Raw genomic sequence first — 21169 nt, forward strand, 5'->3', positions numbered from 1 at the left:
GTCCACACAAATGCTAACCTTTTTTATTGGTAATTAAAAAAAAAATGTTGATAGAAACATTACATTGTGAAAAATTACCATGTGTTTGTCTGTACTATAGTCTGTGCTTCACTGTGATTTACAATATGAAAATTTCTACAACTCAATGTGAGATGTGTCTACTGGAAAGGACCATGGTCTTTCCCATGAAATGATAAACATGGGTGAAGAAGCATTGTAGGGCACAAGTTAATAACCTGTCTACAATACTATTAGGCTCAGCACAAAAACCACCAACGCAGATAAGGGATGGCTGCTGTGGCAGTTTGGTAATGCTGACAGGAGAGAAAAGTCAAGTCAGACTAAAAGCTTGTGAAAAATAACCCTAGATTGTACCAAAAAAACCCCAACAACTACAAAAGCTTCCAGTATTAGGTTCTCAAACTCAAAAGAAACTTCAGGAACAGCCGCCTACTACAGAGGAGGCCACTTGTTTTCAATTTATGAAAAGAAATAAAACTACAACTAAATATGCATTAGAAAGAAAACCCCATGTATTACAAAAGATCTCTCAGAGCCTGACGCTACAGGAGTTTAGCCTGAGTAACCACTGCAGGATCAAGTGCTAGATTCCTCTTTTTTGTGCCAAATGGATTTTGCTTGTTGTAATGTTTGCTTGTTTTTCCAGTGCAAGAGGTTTATGTCTGATGATGCTTTCTCTTGTAACAAAATCCTTAAAACAAAACAAAACAACACAACACAACACAACACAACACAACACTTTTTGGGAGTCTTTTTTTGTTGTTGTTTTTACAAAGGGGTAGGATTTCATTTGCATTTGTGTGGTCAACTATCTTTGTATTGGTATCATGATACTGGTAGATTAAGCATTTCAAAACACAAAGCTTATTTAATTAAATAGGTTAGTTGCAAAGAGCCTTCCCCCAATTTGCAGCAATTTCTCTGCTTCATAAGAAACAAAGTAAACTAATGTATAATTTCCAATAAGAATTAATGTACTTCACTTCATGTCATTTTAAAAAAAACACAAAGAAACAACACTGGGAGCGTAAGACTCCTAACTTTATAAGCCACTCCAACCTAAATCAAAGTGGCTTCTCAAAACAGCTGAGCATCCACAATCCCCACAGACTTCAGCATTTCTGGAAATTTAGGCCATTTTGCTTTTTTATTTAGGTGCCTTCCACTGAAAACACTCTCCGTCATCAACTTGGATAGCTAGTTTGAAGGGAACAGGAGAAATTTATTGTTCAAAAATATAAGTATATCCTATTTTGTTGCAGCGTGTTTGAGCCACTCTGCATTTCTCTATTCCACTAAAGGAAGCAAGACATACACAACATTTTACTACCTTTAAAATACATAAGCACTTTTACTTAGTGTAGGCTTTATATTTTTCCTACCCCAAACGAAGAAAGTGTTTTAATATGAACTACAATTTTAGGCTGCCTATACATGTGCTCAGGGGTGGGGAGGGGCGTTTTAATTAGAGCTCTAATTGCTCTAATTTAAACACCTCACCTTCACATGTATTAAGGCCCTGTGCATAAAAATGGCCATGGGACACTTTATCTAACCCTCATTTGAGAAGGTTTAGATAAAGTGCCCATGCAACCATTTTTAAACATGTGGGGGCTTATACACGTGACAGTGAGGAGCAGACTCTATTAATTGACTGCTCTGATGTGTTCTAATTAGCCCATGAGCTAAGGCAGCCTTAGTTTTTCTTCCCCTCCCGTTGCTAACACGGCACCATTTGAACTAAATGTTAAGGTCTGTTCATCTGCGGAGTGCTCTTGACCATTATGAGCTCTGGTAAAATCCTCCTTGGTTTCTGGATGGAACCGGGAACAAGTTGACAAGAGTCATACCAAAAAGATTAGAGAAATTTCTCTCTCTAAAAACAGCTCTTTTAGACAATGTAATCATAAACCCATTCATGGAAATACTGTTTCTCTAAATGACTAGGTTTAAAGAAAAACAGTTGGATTTACTAGATTCATATTGGATTTAACAGCATCATTGAAACTGCTGACTATACATTTAAGTCTAATCATCCAAAACAATTTGGAAAAAGGCTCTGTGTGGAACATTTAGATTCCAATTATCTACATTTATTCTTAAAATATTTGAATCCTATCTGTGTTTACAACTGCATAAACAAAAAAGACTTAAATGAGCTTAGCAGATACCAATTAGAAATAATAATTTAAAGGCAAAAAGGGAAGAAAACACCAAGTTACTAAGTGATATATTTCACATTACCACATTGTATATGTTCATTACTGATGACAATACTCTGTCCAACTATTCAGAAACATTAACATTTCACTCTCCTTTTAAAAAATAAAAAAGGAGAACCGAGGCTGCTGTATTCAGAACAATTTTAATACTTCAGGGCACCCTTGTGACCTCTGCAGGAGTAGCACTAAAAACAATCAGTGTTCAAGGTAATCAGTTTACACTGAATCTTTAAGGAACACACTCCTGTCAGACACTGTACAGTTTAATCTCCTAGAGAACTGCATTCTCTAGGCTCCAGTAATTGTTTCCCTGCTCTCACCCCCACTGCCTTTTAAATCCACACATTGTTTTACTAGATTGAAGCAGTCTGCCTGGGCTACCCCCTTTGCTGGAGTCCCAGCCAAAATGTTAGAGCATTCCAGAGAATATAGTTTGCTTCTGCAGGAATACATACAATTTCTGGCATGCAGTCAAGCACCTTTGGATAAGCATGTCAATAATATAAATCCAATTCAAGCACTGCATGTAGTGAGTACAACTTTGTCACTCATTCTTCAACTCTCAGGCATATAGCAATATATGCTAAAAAGGGTTTTTATGTAAAGTAAGGAAAGGTAAAAGGCTAAAATGCCTAAGCCACGTAAAATTGAGAAATTCTCCATAGCAGTGCATGCTGAAAATGATAATCCAGTTTTCATATGATATTCAACAAAATTAACAAGTTTATTAGTTATTCTTTCTAAGTTATAGGCCTTTTTTTACCTCCGATTTAGTTTTAACTTTATTCTCTATAAACGTGCTGGATATTGAAAAATCTGCAGCATTCTGATGTGTGAAAAGTTCCAAAAAAGTGCTGGAATTACTCCGACTTCTTGTGTTCTTCAGTATGAGAAAGTACCTTTCTCCTCTGATGTAGCATGTGGAAATACAGCTGAGGGAAGACTGAAAAGAGAACAGACTTATGTAAATACAGTATAAAGTCAGGCTCGTGACCCGACAGAAGGCACTTACATACTCAAGGTCACACTCTCTCTGTGAAAATCTGAAATTGCTTACCTCCACTTCTATCTAAAATCCTGCAGAAAGAGAGAGGTAGTAGTAATAGAGGAAATGGAGATGCAGATTTTTTTCACTAGAGATCTGAGGTGCAATTCATCAGTTGTGGCCGGCCTGATCACTTTTTTAACGTCAAAAAGAATACCTTATTTTTCTGTTTGATTCAACATAGATCTTCATTCCAGACTACGTTTCAATATTAAAGATTACATCACTCTAGTCCCAGGGTGCTAGTACTTTTTTAAGCAACTCGCACTTAACTTCTGGAATTCACTGCCACAGGTGCTGGAGAGGCAGATAGCAAAGCCGTATTCAAAAAGGGACTAGATACATTCATGGGTGATAGAATTATTAATAGCTATTAAACAGAAAGGCTGGAGATGTTTCCTCTGGCATCTCTAACCCAGTAAACGCTGGATGCCAGGGAGTACTGAATAGGAGATAGAGCACTCTAGATATATCCAGTCCAATGCTCTCCCTCTGCAGCATCCGCTGCTGGAGACAGGATGCTGAGCTAGATGGACCACTGGTCTGACCCAGTGTGGTGCTTCTTGTGTCCTCAGAGTCATCTCTCTAAGCAGAAGCTATCTGTATATAGGGAGGGAAAAATAAAAAGGCCCCTGGACTGCATACACAAAATAAGAAAAAGGGTCCTGAAGGGAGATTTAAAAAATAATAATAATAAAAAAAAAAAAAATGCACCAATTCTGGAACAGTTTCTTGGATCCTGAAAGTGGGAAGCACAGGGTTGGGAAAGCAAAGGGAATGGAAAATTGCATTTATACAAGATAAGCTTTAAAGAAAAGCACAGTAAAATGGGAGGTTGGAGAGATGCACATAAATAACTGAACAAGCCTGAATGCCCAGCTCCAAAGCAGTTCATCTAGTGAACGACATGACCCAGACAAGGCTAGTTTACACCAGCTGTGTTCTCTAAGCAATTTTTGCACACAAAAAACCCAACAACAGTCCTGCCCTACTTAAATTGAACACTAAAAAAAAAGTTTCAGGTGCCCCCGTCCAGAAATCAGCAAGATTTGTTTAAACTTTTTTCACTTTGCTCTCTCTAGCAGAGTACAAAAGTAGTATTTCTCACAAAGACTACAGTCCATTCTCTGTACTAACTTGTTTCAAACTCTTTTTGGAAGATTAAAGTTCTGTTAATGGAAAAAACCAGACACAGGAAAGTGATAAAAATGGTTACCATTTACCAAAAGGCATTATTGGTATTTGATATTTCAACAAGGGAGAAGAAACAGACTACCTTCGCCTGATCTTTTTTTTTCCAAGTAACTCTCAAAAATGATGCTGCTACCTGTAAAAGTAGCTACTGATGTGTGTACTTTAATCCCCCATTTTCTAGTTGGCCTCTACTGTTTTAACATAATAATCTAATGTAATGCTGTACTTACGTGGAATGTAAGAGATCATAACCAGGATCAGGAATGTATAGTAGTCAAAGGAGAAATTGTATTTATTAGGTAAACTAATGGAATACAAGCCAGACTGTCTGACGAAGGGTAAAGCAGCATATATTGTGAGTAATTCGCCTAAGACTCCCATTGGATACAGTACTATGAACAGCGTGTACCTAGAACAAAGTATTTGGGAAAAGTTTTAAATAAGTCAGACTGGATTCTTACAGGTTTTTGCTAAACAAAGTTATGCTTACTTAAGTGTCTAAACCTCTCAAATAAATGTAATATTTATATTGTTTCTCTATTAACTGGTATGGGATCACTGCATCCATTACCGCCTATGTAAAATGAGTCAAATTGAACTGAAAGCTGAGATGCTTCCAATGAGTTAAAAACTGTATTGGAGAACAGCCCTAAAATATTATAAACTGAATTTCTAAGCCACCCAGTAGAGGTAGCTCTCTTGTTTAAAAGGGTTAGTACCTAGTTGATATAAAAAGTCAGGTAAAAGCAGTCTTGTAGATACAAGATTCCCTGAGCTCTAGATCATTTGAGGATGTTGGCTTTAAAAATGCGTCTCACCTCAATGAAATGCCCCGTATACAAAAGCCTGTCAAACATACAACATATTTTTCAAGCTAGATGACCAATTTAAAAAGGAAGAATTTACAGCAGATAAAAAAAAATATATGATGGATATATTACTACCATTCCAACTCTTATTGAAATATTAAAAATATGAGGTTTGAAAAAAACTGTAACGGTACAACTGAACACAATGAAAGGGGGCCACAAATATAACATTTGCTTGAACCTTTTCGGATTTATAGAAAGGACACTAGATAAAGCATTGCCTGGTTTTTTTCATATTTGTTTACTTTGTGCATTTAACTACCATTCATTTACATAGAGTCAGACAACCCTTTTGTATACAAAACAATGGGGAACGATTATTTTTCCTGTAAAGAAAATGTGACAAATTGGCAGGGAAAGATAGGCACAAGTTCAGTACCCCAAAATACCTTTTTTAATTACTTGATTGAAGGAAGCTTTTCACTAAGTTTCATTTACACATTTACCTAAAATCTTAAACTCACTTTTCATATTCACCACGGTCTACCAAACATGAAAAATAAAAAGGACTGTTGCTACAAACCAATAGTCTCATCTAGTGGATTACAATTGTTTTAGAGCACTTTTGAGCTATAAGACCGCACAAAAATTAAGTCATTCACTCTGACCCACAGATCAGAGCAAAACTCAAATACTGAAGCTGGTGCTTTATCATGTTACCAAAATGTCAAACAGTTCAAAACAAGAATTTTGTATTCCTTTCATGATCACGAAGAGAATGAGGCCTCTCATTTGGAGAAGTTAAACGTCTCATAGGTCTCAACTTCTGTTTTTACAAAGGTGCCAATTTGCTAATGATCACCAATTCTTCATGCCACCACCATTTTCATTACTTACTGGACAATTTTTCTGTTTTGTTAAAGGGTAAATTTCTGCCATGTCAGTAAATACATTTTGGTGTTGCAAGATTTATAAAGAAGCCTTACCTGGCCCATTTGATAAGATAAGGGAGATGGTTTAGTAAATTAAATGTATAAAAGGAATAACGGATAATCTCTGTGACTGTCCAGGCAACAACAAATAAGAGCACACTGTCTTCACTCTGTACCTATTTAAGAGAGAAGGAAAATGTACAATATAAATGGAGAAATGTTATTAATAACAACTCATACACCAAGAAATACTTCACAAAGAAATTAATCCTTACAGATGGTTTCAGCACATCAGTTATGAGAATGAATTCCAAATATTTTAAGAGCAACAAAGTGCTTTTGCAATTGTATTTAGAATTAATAAATAAAATTGTCAATAATGAAAAATTCACAAGAAAATTGGACAATGTGAACAGTGTAAACCTGCTGCCTGAACACTATGGTTTGCATTCATGACTCAACTATGCTACGCCCCCATTAAGTCCAAGTGATGTGCAGAAAATGGAACAATTCAGTAACCTGCCAGATATATACAGACAGTCTAACTCCAGTTTAATTCTTGCCTTCTACCCCACAGAGCAGATGATATTAGATTTAGTTAAAAGATGAAGGGTGGATAATGACTGGGGTACAACTCCTAGGGCTTGAAGAGATTTGGTCCAATTTCCTGCTTTGTCACAATTTCTTGTGTGACCTTTGACTTTAGTTGACTGCAGTTTCTCTGTGCCTCAGGCCCTCCATCTGCAAACTGGGAATAATAGTATCTCCTTACCTTAGGAAGACGTTATGAGGATAATACATTCAAGAGTGTGAGGCATTCACATACTGTGTTGAGGGCAGCCCCATCAGTAGATAGATTTACACAGTCCCATATATTTACTTCTGTGTGATTTAGAATTTATTTTGGAAAATATTAACTCATGACAGAAGCTGCCAAGGGAAAATTACAGGTTACTAGTTTGATTCGGAAAAAGGGGGAACTCTCCTAGGGAGACAGAAGTCTATATTTCAATTTTAGACACTAATTAAAGGCTGAGGCAGGACCTCTCTAAAAACTCAACTATCTGCCTTTTTCTACCTTGGCTCCTTTTCTACCACAATTTCCACTAAAGAGATCATTTAAAAAGCATCTTTGGATTTCAGTGTAGATGCAGAAGACTGGGACACTTCCTACCTCTCAGAGCCGGTGTTTGGGACATATCACAGAATCCGTGTTACTCTATTCACATTCTGAAGGCTACATTCACAACAATACATCTCTTTTTTAAAGTGCTAGATTAGACTTGGGAACGCAACTATCTGTCAAACTTTATGGCAGTTTATGTGGCCATATAATTGTATTATGAACTGCTGTAACCTGTCATGCATAATATGCATTTCAGCAAACATTTTTACACTTAGTTTTTTCCAGTAGTGCCATGCATTTTCTCAGCTGTGTTAGAACCCCGAGCCAAATTTTACTGGAGTGTGGGAACAAAAAAACCTCTTCAATCAGTGCCTGCTTATTTTCCTCTCCCCCCCCCCCAGTTCTTTGGGAAAAGGAAGTCACTTGATGCAGATGATACAAACAACTCACTAAAGTACATGCACACACACAAAAAAGAGGAACAAGAAAAGATATGGGCCCACTGAAACCTTTGCACGTAAACAGAGGTGATCATATGTTTGCTTGTAAAAAGCTCAGGGGGACTATAGGTAAAAAGGCACTTTTAGTAAGCACAGACTGCAAAACGTGACCTTACATAGGAAAATGCAGCAGCTCCAGAAAAGGCTATTGTTATTATTCGTGATTATAATACACATATTTCAAGCAGCTTCTACCTCACTTGCTAGCAAATTTTCTGCATCTCTTCTAACATGAAACCAATTGCTTGCATGTTGTATAGCAATTCCTCTAGTTTCATGTATAAAAAAGGGATCTTCACGGAAGAGGACTGCATTTGCCCATCTATTTCTAGAGAATGGAATCTGAAACCCAGCTGGGACCTTTGGATGCTCTCGCTTTACAGACAGCAGGGCTGACTCCTCAACTAGACAGAAGTACAAGTGTTGCAGAGATGGCAGTGTTTCCCAGGCCAGACAGACTTCACAGCACTCAACACCTGCACCTTCTGGTCAAATCAGGAGCAGGATTTAATTAGTTCATTTCAGTCGTGCTGTTTCACAAGGGAAAAGAATGTATCCTGGTGACAGTTTAATCAGCCAGGTCACTGTACAAGCCTTCACCTGCCTTGGGATCAGAGGGGCTTAAGGGTGGACATGAGCAACAAAATTGTGGTTAGATATAGCACAAAAATTGAAGGCGTGAGCTGAGGGTGGGGAAGGGGTGGAAAAGAAGACCGGGACAAAGAGCAAAAAACTGGTTCTTACGCTTGGTGTCCAAAGCACACAGTTTGAGAAGAGGGGGAAAGTATTCGCTATCGAATCTGTGGTATAACTTTTCTGTAACCATGGCTTTCTCAAATCATAACTCTTTTCATTCCCAATCTATTCTTACAGAAATGCATTTGAAAATGATTCCCAGTGGTTGTAGCACTACTACAGGAACCTGCTTCTATATCTAACCAGCCAAACAAACAACGCTGGAAAATAGTTTAGTGGGAAGCTTATTAAAATGTTTTAGAACAGTCTGCAAATAGTGAAACAAAGACGCAGGTGACTAGTATTCCTTTCTTTACCATGCTTCTTCTAACGTAATTATCCCACTAGAGAAAGAACGAGGTTCCAGATTAATTATCAGTATGCCTGTTGGTAAATATTTATAATGACTAGAACTCCTCATTGTGTGTGTAGGGTTTTTCTTTTAATGCTTCAAATGAAACAGATTTGTGAATCTGTCTGAAAAGCACATCAAACCTCAAAAGATCTGATTTGCTAAACAGCCTCATTCAGTAATAAAGAATCTCATTCAATCAGACACAGCTTGCACCAATTCAGCACAAATATCATCCCTTTCCCTAGAAGAGCATATCCGGGGCAGTGTAAGGGAGTGATTGCAGGGTTATGCTTAGCAGCCATGTGCTCTCTGCAAAAAAATCACTGGACTCTTATTAAAAATCCCTCTGTATTTTATTTTTGACTTAAAAATATACTGTTTTCACTGCAGACATTTGAATAAACCTTTAGTACTGCATTCAAAGCATTTCATGCTCTTAATATGACTGATCATTTAACATACTACCTTAACTAAGCTGTTCAGACCATGGTCTAAACTGTTGTTGACAGCTGTTTTAAACTGATTCATCACCAATGTGGGTTCTGCACTTATTTTTTGATTATCTTGATGACTGTGAATAAGAGGCACTTTATATTAGTTAAGAAAAACTGTTAGAATACAAAATGAAGATTCATAACTCAAGAAATGACAAGTAAGATTGTTCATGCAACCTCTACTGTTGTTTCCTCTCGCAGATGCATGAAAGGGGTTGTAACCGTACAGTGTAGGAACAAAGCGAGAACCTGACCTTTCTGGGGAGGCAGGGTGTGAAATTTCTACTGGTAGATGTCAGTCAGCAAAACAATTCAGGCATTTGGTGTGTGGCCCTATTTAAAAATCAATCAGAAAAAACAAAATAAAACCCAGAAACTAATCCTGGGGAAGAAGCCATTCCAGAAAGAAAATTCAGTCCACAGGATGAACACATCAAAAAGCCACAAATGATTGAAAAATGGGCAGAGTTTAAAATAGAAACACTAAACAACTTCAGTTCCCTCCACAGTATATATATGTGGTCTTCACACAGAAAATGGGGGTTTAGAAAAGATGCGTGGGTCTTGATAATGCACTATTGGCAGATCACTACAAAAATTACACTGATGTAAAACCGGAGTATGCAGTCATGATTAACTCACAACGTTCTGTCACTGACCGTCAAACTTTTAGTGTGGACTTTGTCTCATCAATACCAATAAATGCTACAGACTAAAAAGTTCTAACTATCCCAGAGCAATAAACTACGCTATTAGCACAGTTAAATGGCAGTCTCCCTTTTCTCAAGCATTTTTTGGTATACTCGGCTAATAGCAGATGGCAGTTTCAGACCTAGACTGATGTTTCATCTACCCACACGAGATACTGTAAAGCACAGATACACTTCCCTAAAATACTTTGCTACAATTCAATTGTTTTCTGAAAAGGTCAGTTTTAAAAATTAGAAAGCTTATATACATTATACCCACTGTTCAACTTTTTAGTAGGATTTGAGGCATTGTAGCCAGGAAAGTCCAGAAAATATATGACAACCAAGGATTTCCCTTTACTAAACTTTTATTGAAACAACTGCAGGGTGGATAAAAATCAACAATTTAAAAAAAAATATATCAGATTTTAAAATTTAAATCAATTTCTTTATTTAATTGTATTTGAATGTTTTTGTTAAGATTTTTTTAAACATAAACCTATATACAGATCATTTTAATTTAAGATATGCTAGAGCTCAAAGATGTCATCATGGAAGAGGTATTATAACTTCTAATTATATATGATTTGAGACTATATTCATGTAACTTATTTAGAAAAGTTTTATAAATAAGTCACAACAGGCCATGGATTATATTAGGGACCCAATCTTATGGGGTTCTCAGAGGCTCTTCTATAGATGAGAAAAGATTATAGAAAACCCAGTGGGAGTCAGTGCTCAGCCTTGCAGATCCCAGTAAGCATCTCTGTGATGCTTAGTTTCAGTTCTCAAACTCTGGATTTGTGCCTCCAGAGGTAACATGAAAGATAACAGACTGGATTACCCACCCATCAGGTCTCTCTGCAAGTTTTTCTAAAAGTGCAAAGTTTCAAGAAGTTAAATGAATAGAGGCTTATGGGGGGGGCAGATCTGGGCAAGGAAGAGGAGTCTGGAGAGAAATGCAGGAGGAGGGCAGGGCGGGGCAGTAGAAACAAGAGAGAAACATTTTAAGCAGAATATTCCAGAAGTCTTGAGGGATAAGTTTCTGAGTACAGCCTCTCCATTGATTTGAGATCTACTGAGCGAATGGTATGGTAGAAGGGAAAACCTATCATGGTAGCAGGCTTGCCAGACCATAAAAGAGAGCCTGTTTGGGAATATTTTAATGAAGGTTATATCACGCAACAAAAATGCACTTTTGGTAGAAAACAATAATTAAATCAAGGCTTACTGAGCAGTGGTTTAATTCATAAATTAAAATCAATTTGATTTAAATCAAATCCACCCTGACCAACTGTACTAATTTTTTTTAAATATTGGAGTTGAGGAAGGTCACTGTTTGCTTGAAAGTGCATCTAACCCCTCTCCCAGCTGTTTAACTGGTTCCATACAAGATCCCATAATAATAATGCTTTTCTACTGGAGTGAGGAATCATCAAGCAACATTACACTCAAGCCACTGACAAATCACCAGATGATTCCATCGTTGTCGTTGATGATCTACATAAAACGGGGAACATAAAAAACTAAAAAGGCTGTGTTATTCCACTGCTTACTTTTAACTGAGCTATTCATTCCTGGCCATTCCTTCCCTTTCTTATTCATTGTCTTAATACCAGGACTCACCAGAGGCTAAACAGATTCCCATAAATACCTGCTGGACCGCATGTACTGTACCACACACTGGACCTGCCCCACATAGCTAACAACTGCCACGTCCCAGCTGACTGTAGAAAAAGCATCTAATCACTCCCCCAAACAGTGAACAAAGCGCAAGGGAAGTTTACCATGCAGCTACAGTTGACTGTTATATTTAGGAATAGGATAACACCAAACAAAAATATCATGAAAGCACACATACGTTAAGAGCAAGAATCATACTTCAAATCACGTCAAAATAGGTTTTTAAACGGTCAAAAGAACAAGAAAATATGTTACTGATGTTTCTTCTTCCAAATAATGAACCATATCTACAAGCAATCTGGATAAGCAGGATATTAAATGCTTCTCACTCAAGTTAACATAAAAACTGAAGTGTATTATAAAACCTCATGCATCCACAGGTCTTACTAAATCCACACAGGTGTGTAAGAAATTAATCCTGGATTTCGTCAAGGATCTCACTTGTCCAGACAGCCCTTTAGAAAAAGCAGAAAACTCTCATGACAGTGCAAAAACATCTACCCAGATGCTATGGCATCATTGCTGGTGCACAAAAATCGACAGACTCTCCTAACCTGACCTGCTCTCTCCTTTACTGTTACTGTTCTGGGTAGTAGAAAAGCCATTCTTGAAGGTAGCTAGCTTTACCTAAGTCCTCACCATCCATAAACCTAAATCTTAGGATAATAAGACAGTAGCACAGACAACCCAATCCTTAATAATTCTGGTGTTAAGACTGAAAAAAATTATTCAGCATGGATAAGTCCTTTACCATTATTCTTGCATTAAAAGAACCATTCAGTCCAAAATACAACAGAACTGACAAGGATAGTTTCCTGTATTGTCTAAGGGGGTTTCTTAAAGAATTAATGTTTTACATTAATCAATCTATTTCCTGAAGCCTTTGCTTTTTAGCTTACTTGAAATTAGGCACTTACCACCAGTAAGGTTTCCCACCCCACACTCCCCCTTTAGAGATGATAAAGATCCTAACTACAATTATCTGGATTCACAGTAAGACCTGTCAAGTAGAGCACAGTATTTACTCAAGCGTTTTGCATTTTTATTGAAAAATGTTTTAAGTCTCTCTCTGCTTCCCCAGTAATTGTATTAAACTGTGTGAACTAGAATACTAAACGAGCAAGCATCATGACAGTAGGAAGAAAAAGGTCATGGTTGTAAGGCCTTATAATTAACATATGTGCATGGGCTAGCTAGGAAAAACAAATATAGGAATAAGGAAAATTTAGTAGAAAGCTTTGTGGACTATGGCAACGGGGACGCATACTCTTAGGTATCTGTCCATAAAAGGAATACAGGAAATAATTAGCCAATAATGAACTAAGATGTACTTTTGGCAAAAAGTTATACCAGCAGTAACTTCAATCTTTGATGAGACAACTAGTGTAGTAAACTTTATAGATGTAAAATAATTCTGAGGTATTTCACTTGGAAATGCCCAACAAACATTCTGATGAAAAAAATAACAGTAACAGGTGAAAGCACACACGGACAGAGTCAGAACTCAGTAGCAAATCTCCATGAAGTGATTCTCAGCAGGATATCATCAAATATGGGTGTTTCTGTAAGGTTCCACCTGGATCAGGACTAGGACCACTACTTTAGACACCGCTGATGAAACGTGCAGATGATGCAGTCTGGCTAGTAATGAGGACAGCACAGACTGCAGATCTTCTGGTCTCCTATGTAAGTTGGAGTCATTCAAACAAAACACATCTTAAGACAGGCACATTTAAAAGGTATAGACAGAGGAAAGAAGGATGCAGAGCATATTTTCAGAACTGGGGAATATATCCTAGAAAACAGTGCTCATAAAAATGATTTAAGGGTTTTAAGAGATTTAAGATCTTAGTTAGGCATTTGGGGCAGATGGAGGTAGAAAGTATGAGCTTTGGTTTTGTTCATTTGTCTTTCCCTGGGCAGGTGTGAGACAATAGAGGAAACTTACCAAAATCATGGTCGGTTTAGAAACCCAACGAAATCCACTCTGACTGTCCTGACAGCATTGTTCATATACTAAATTCTTTTCTTCTATTTTTTTTTTTTTTTATAAATTAATATTCTTATACAATCTTCCTACATATTTGGACAATCCATGTCATACTTTAGGAACTATTATAGTACATTTAACTATTCTTGTTGGTTTTTTTTATCATTAAAAGGCAAATGACTACCTTTTAAATATTTCATCTCTGTACAAGGAAAACAATATTAGAAATTTTGTTTAGAAAAGTGATGAGAGCTTCTTAGAGAATAGGAATATGGCTGCAATGCTTGATCCTGCTCTAGCTCTGAGTAAAAGCTTTGCTATCTGCTTCAATGAAAACAGAATAAGGAGCTGAATGGGAAAGGACATTATAAATTATCAAGATTCAGGATACAGCAATTTGGTTCTGCCCAAATCAAAATTATACAGTGGGATCGAGTGCCATGAAACAATGATGAAAGGAATTCCCGTGAGAAATTTCACTAAGAGAGTGACAATTTCTTACTGGCTCTAGTAGCTCCATGACCTGTTTACAAAATATTTCCCAGAATATCCAAGTTTTAGTAACTAGCAAATTAAATATTGCATCTTTCCCATCAAAACCTAGACCAGGGTGATAAAATACCCATTTTGGAAAGGAAGAGCTTGGATTCAACTACAAAACACTTAAGAGTTCAGAAGACTGTAAAAGGGAGAAAACAAAAGTGGAACGAATGGTTATGATCCAAAGTCCTGTAGTATCTGGAAAAACAGCAGGTTATTCTATTTTGCTTTATACTTTCATGTGGAGGGTGTCACCACAAGTGAAGTAAAATACCAGCATGCAAATTTTTCCAACCATTTCAGTAGCTTTAAGGATGGTGCACAAATATAATTAGGGTGTCAGAAAAATAGAATACTGCATTATAACGAATGTGATTTGAGCTGATGTCGAATATTCTTTTCTTATGTAGAGAAACTCATATAAATTATTTTTATATTGGGAGGAGAGGGAAAAGGGAGGAGGGAGAGAACACTTGTAAATAAAGCAAGACTATGACCAATATTAACTTCTTTCTACCACTCACCCATTCGCCCTTCATTCTTTATTGGTTCACTTACCTCTTTTACACTGTGTGTTACTGCCCATGTCAAAAAAACCCTTGACATCACCTGGAAAGCAGTCAGGACAACAGAAGAGGGAACGATGCCTGAAAAATATTTTAGGATTGGTGAGCATGTTCACATGAACTGTGTCAGACAAACAGATTTAATAAAGCAGAATTTATCAAAACTACAGTCATCCTGAATTTTTAGAATGCAAGAACTTGAACTTAAAAATTAAATAGTCAGTTTTTGGAGCAGTATTGGTTTTCTATGACATGTTTGTAGAGCCTAGTACATTAGAATCACCTGCAAAACTGACTAATTAGCTCCGCCATCAAGTGTCACTGTCTACACATGCATCTGTATTACGGCACAGTAAATTAACTAACTCCACCATAGGACAGTGGTATTTGGGACAAGTACTACCCTACAGTGGAGTAATTTACACTGCCACAACACACACGTAGGTATTGACCAGGGCTGGCCAGGGCACGAGGGTGCTGTAGTGTTGGGGCTGCCTGCCATGCACTGTAGCACCCAGCCAGCCCTTCCGCCATGACTGGGGCTGACCCCCTGTGGCTGCTGCCAGCCCAGGGCTACTCCACCCTGGCTTTAACTGCTGCAGTCCCAGGCACACATATATACACTGCACTAGAAGCCATCGACTGCAATGCAAACTGTGCTGGAGTTTATTGCTCCATGCTAATTGTACGTGTAAATAGATGCCCGTAGCCCGCATCCACACAAGTGTGGACATTTGTTCCTCCAGCCAGCCAGGCTCCAGTTTTGGGTAGCACACACTGCCACTGGTGTGTGCCACCCTGCTTTTTTTTGGTGTGGGTATTTTTAACCCCAGTATCTCCTGGGGTCAAAAAATACCCCTGCACTGCTATGTCTGTGCTCATCTAGATGCAGCTATAGAGTTTAACATGGGATGTTCATCTAGTTCAACAATACAGATACGGGAACATACGGCGGGGGGGAGCAGGGAATCTGATCTGCTTGCTCATTTAGGACACATCAACCATGAGGCATCATTTTTCTTTTTAATCAACTGTTGCTTCATGACAACTAAGACTATGAAAGACAGTAAACAGATTCCAGAACTGAAATTAATTTTTATGCTGCAAACAAGACCGGTGAAAATCTTAGTTAGCTTTACAAGGTTCTTTGAGTAAATCTGATATCTTGTATTAGACCAACTTAAATAGTTGGAAAACAATTATTAAGCAAGCTTTTGGGTTCAAAAACCCTTCGTCAGGGTAAGGAAGTCTCTGCAGTCGGTGTGTGCTCTTCCTGGATGGAATGAAAAGTAAAGAAGCCAGAGGCTGGGCTGGCCTGCATGCAAGAAGGGTAGTCAGTGAAAATGTAGACTGAGGAGTCAAACAGTGAGAGACGGGGGGGGGAGAAAGGGGACGAATAGTGGAGAGATACCCAGGGAGTCAGATGTCAGGCATGTTATAATGCGCCATAAATCCAATGTCTATATTTAGTCCATGATTTTTAGTAGCCAGGAGGCTGATGAAGTGGAGTTCATAGGCTCATCTCTGGGAAGTGTTGTGTTTGCTTCTGGTGATGAGGTTAGTAAGGTTTGGTGCTTGTTTGAAGGCTAGGATGGGTGGCTCTGGGAAGATCTTTTTTAGAGTAGGGTCTCTTTTCAGTATGCGCTGCAACTGTTTGAGGATTTTTCGTACAGGTTTGAGGGAGGGGTGATATGTCATAACCAGCGGTGTACGATTTGTGGGGGGTTTTCTTCTGTACTGCAGCAGTTCTTCACGTGGTATCCGGGTGGCTCTTTCAAACGTGCGATCTATCTCTCTGGAGGAGTGTCCTTGTTGGGTGAAAGCCTTTTTAAGATTGGTGAGGTGGCAATCCCGGGGGTTCTCTTCAGTGCAAATTCGCTGGTATCTGAGGTCTTGGCTATATATCACAGCTTTTATGGTGCGTTTAGAATGACTGCTGGTTCTGTGCAGATATGTATGTTGGTCTCTGGGTTTCTTGTATAATGAGGTCTGTATTTTATCATTCTGGATACTGATTGGGTCTAAAAAGGAGATGTTGGTGCTGGAGTATTGTAGAGAAAGTTGGATGGAGGAATGGTGATGCTGAATTTCTGATGGAACTCAATCGGAGATTGCAGGTTTTCAGTCCAAATGAGGAAGGTGTCATGAATATATCTTAAGTATAACAAGGGCTTGATGGTGCAGTTCTTGAGTTAGCTTCTGCATTCAGCACTTTGTAAAGTTCAGTGCCACATTCAACACATCGGAGCTCCCAAAACAGCTCCAAGGAACAAAGTTCCTTGTTAGGCATGCTCTCTCATCCAGCTATCTTCCAGTGAATCCATAAACATGCCAAAAAGATCTGTGAAAGAATTCTTTAGTAGTATCTCAAACTGCGCAAAAGCAGCACCGTCTCACCCACAGTGAAATGCAAGGGTCTACGTCTTAAATGGAGATCAAATTAATTAAGCAGGCAATTCTGATAGTGTGTATAGCAGAACAAGACAGACCAAACAACAACTGTGCCCCAGAATGAACGCACACCAGAAATCTATCAAAGACAGGAATTTCCAGTTACCGGTGGGGATCCACTTCTCACAAGAAAACCGCTCTCTCTCCAATCTCTCAGTTCTAATCCTCAAAGGAAATTTACAAAACACTTCTCAGAGACGAGCCTATGAACTCCACTCCATCAACCTCCTGGATACTAAAAATCATGGACTAAATATAGACACTGGATTTATGACATGTTATATATAACCTGCCTAACATCTGACTCTCCAAGTACCTCTCCACTATTTAACTGCTACATTCATCCCCTTTCTCCCCCCCACCCACTGACTCCTCAATTTACATCTTCACTGACTGTCCATCTTGCACGTACAGGACAATCGCAACTTATGCAGGGGTTACGTTCCGAGGTCAGCGCGTATAGTTGAAAATTGCCAGGCTCGGCGCCAAACAAACGCCACCGCCGGACCCGGACAAAGTGGCTAGCTAAGCGTGAGCCCCCCAGGCCCCCAGCCATGCCGGCACGTGCGCGGCGCCATGTGGTATTGCCTGCAGCGCTGTACTACACACTGTGCCCTGGCCGGCACCCGGCAGCCAGCCCCAGCAGCTGAGCGCATAAAGCTGAATTTGCGTAAATTAAATACGTGTAAGTTGAGACTGTACTGTATACCAGCCCAGCCTCTGGCTTCTTTACTTTTCATTCCATCCAGGAAGAGCACACACCAACTGCAGAGACTTCCTCAGCCTAACAAAGGGTTTTTAAACCTGAAAGCTTGGTCTAATAAAAGATATCATATTCACCCAAAGAACCTTGTCTGCCTATAACAAAGCAGGCATTCATCAAGCTGCCAGCCAGCACCAAGATACCTCCCGATAGTGAAACTTTAAATATCGACGCTAGCATTATGTATTCTAGGACTGTTTTCACCATAGCTATTAACAAACGAAAGGACTGCACTTCATTGTTTCCATATGCAGAGCTCAGCGAACACATGCCATCTGCATCCCATTCTCTGTTCCCCCCACACCAGCTCCATGTGCCACTTCTCCAACCCCAGCTACCTAAGGCATCAATCAGGCCTGCCCCTACCTCTACCTTCACTCCAGTGGTCCTATCTGCCCACCCATGCCTGAGGTAGCTTGTTCCTTTCTATGTTTGGCCTGCGTTCCCTCTTCATTCACTAGGCTCCCCATGCCCTGCCATTCCTTCTTTTCTCACCCGTGCCCCAGGCTCTGTGTCTCTCCATTCTTCACTCCATTATATGACACGGTTCTGTTCCAACAATCCAGTTGTCCCTCTTTCTCCAAATGCCACTTACCCATTCCCCTATTTCAGGATGCCATCATTAATTTCCCATCACCTTTTTGTTCTGAGGGAAGTCATTCTGAGCATCAACAATTCAATGCACGGTTCAAGCTAATGTCTGCTACACAGATCCCAGGTACTCTCTATGTTCCCCAATTCCCCTTTCAAGTGTGCACCAAAATTAATACAATTCTGACCACTAAAGCCTCGAATATCCCCTGCAGGGCAGGGTGGCACTGCAATGTACAGATGCATTTGATAAACACGGGTGGTGTTGCCTGCAAAAGCTTATGCCTCCCTGAACCAGGAAGTCTCTAAGGCTGTGTCCAGATAAGCACGGCCATATGGTATGTAGCACCAAAGACATATCTGCAGCACTACATACTGCACATTCAGGTGTTCTCTGCAGTGCAAGGTAGCAGTGCCAGGTGGGGTAGGGAGCACAGGTTGTGCCTGCCACTTTAAGAGGTTTCAGGCAGGCTTTGGATAGCTGGGAAATGTGGTTTGGCCTAATTAGATGGTCATATGACTGAAAGGGGGCCACCAGATTGCAGGAGGGCTGGGCAGCCTCAGTATAAGCCCAGGCCCTAGGAGCAGAGCTGGCAGTTAGACCTAGGGAGCCAGAAGTGCAACATTACTCAGCCTGTAGACTGCAACTCCCAGAACATCTGGAGGTCAGGGGAGGAACTAGGGGATGGAGGAGGTTCCTGGTCCTGAGGCATGACCTGAAACTGCACCATGCTGGGATTGGATGGTGTGATGGGGCTGCTTGTGGCAGGGCAATGTCCAGGAAATGCCACATCTGTGCCTCCCCGGTGAAAGGTGAGGATGGGGTGCTAGAAAACCTCAGCCCCTGCTGCTCTGTGGAGGGGAAAGGCTAGGGGAGCACACCCCAAAAGAAAAGCACAGGGCCCAGGCCCACTGAATGGGGCCTGAGATGGGGCCAATGTCCACCTACCAGGACCTGAGGCCCAAGAGGCATAAGAGCCAGAAGCCCAGTGAGGGAGCAGAGTGGAGGCCCCAGCAAGGGGGCATGTGGCCAAAGCACGTCTGAGGACACCTGAGGCCAAGTTTGGACCACAGGCCAAGTGCAGTCCAGCAACGGGGCCAGGGGAGTTGGAAGTGATTTTTGGATGTCATCTACAAGGTGTGGGACACGGTGTAGGGATGGTTTGGAGGCGTGTATTATGCCCTTAGCATCAGGCAAATAAATGGGCAACCTTCCGCCTACGAACAACTTCTTAATTCCAACAAAGGTGTGGCAGGTGAGTCAGGTAGTTGGACTGCCCTAGACGGGTGGGCAGGCTGATGTAGTGACTGGCCTCGTGACAGATCACAAGGGTAAAAAAATACGTGCATGAAAGAATGTGGGGCAGCACACACCAACCAAAACCACAGCCTGGCCAACCAGAGCCATATTCCAGCTGCTGGCTAGGCTCCGAGTGACAGAATCTAGGAGGCCGCCAGCCTCCCTTACCTGACCCCTGGGTAACCTGCCAAGTGCACAGGACATTCTTTGAAGTTTGGAATTGATTAGAATGTGGCCTTCAAAAGTTGTCATGTTACGGAAACAGGGGAGTGCCATCAAGCTGGCAACAAGGCCTCACTCCAGGCAGCCAACAAAGGTTCTCAGTAGCCAAAAAGGAAAGCACGCACATGCCTTGCTTTCAACAAAAACATTGCTTTGAGAAAAGCAAAGCAGAACATTAGATTAATACAAAATATTTTGGGACATTACATTAATGCTGAGAGCTAAAAAAAGTTACTGATTATATAACTGAGAGCTACATGGATCTACGCTTCAAACAAACTGGAATGCTCAAAAATTAGATTCACCAAGGCAACTAAATGCACAACTTGCAATAACGATCATTTTAAAATTAGAAATAAAACTTCTTGGAAACAAAAATAAAATCATCAAGATCAACAAGAGTAAATGTTCCAGAGAGACAGAAAAAAGAACAATGCAGCAATTTCTAAAAGAACAGGGGCCAAAACAGTTCTGACAACGTAAAAGTGATGAATCGTGTTCACAGAGATCTGAACTAATCATTTCAGCTTTCTACTAGCAGACACCAGTTGGCTGAAAACAGGCCAGTTGATACGCCAAATTGTGCTTTTCAGCATGTAAAGATCTCAGCTGGATTTAAAGGAAAAAAGACATGAAATTGCTTATAAAAAAAACAACAAAAAACTAGGAAAAAAAAACACCACTGACCCTCTGAGAGATGCAAAATGCATCAATAAAACCCTGTTGGAGAGAGAAGCAAATAGCAAGAGATTTTGATTTGACCAAGAGGAATATTTGTTAAACACAAACAAAATTGGTAGGTGTTGATTTGTGGCTGGAGAGAAGGAAAAATGTGCAGCTACATGGATTTGCAAGTGCAAACTAATAAAGAACTCTGTGATATGAAAAAGCTCTGAAGCAAGCAACCTCCATAACGATAAACAGAATCAATTGATACAGGT

The 21169-nt window shown here is 39.7% G+C and overlaps 1 protein-coding gene across 1 annotated transcript; it reads right to left on the reverse strand.

Moving 5' to 3' along the window:
- Positions 1-760: 760 nt before the first annotated feature.
- HACD2 (3-hydroxyacyl-CoA dehydratase 2) lies at positions 761-20674 on the reverse strand. The gene is made up of 5 exons (XM_019553713.1): positions 20653-20674; positions 14894-14983; positions 6278-6399; positions 4713-4891; positions 761-3186 (listed from the first exon to the last, which is right to left on the reverse strand). The coding sequence occupies exons 2-5, from the start codon at positions 14939-14941 to the stop codon at positions 3104-3106; spliced, it is 432 nt and encodes a 143-aa protein (XP_019409258.1). The 5' UTR covers positions 14942-14983; positions 20653-20674; the 3' UTR covers positions 761-3103.
- Between the last annotated feature and the right edge of the window lie 495 nt (positions 20675-21169).

Source organism: Crocodylus porosus, unplaced genomic scaffold, assembly GCF_001723895.1.
Source record: "Crocodylus porosus isolate Cpor-Errol unplaced genomic scaffold, CroPor_comp1, whole genome shotgun sequence".
Taxonomy (NCBI): domain Eukaryota; kingdom Metazoa; phylum Chordata; order Crocodylia; family Crocodylidae; genus Crocodylus; species Crocodylus porosus.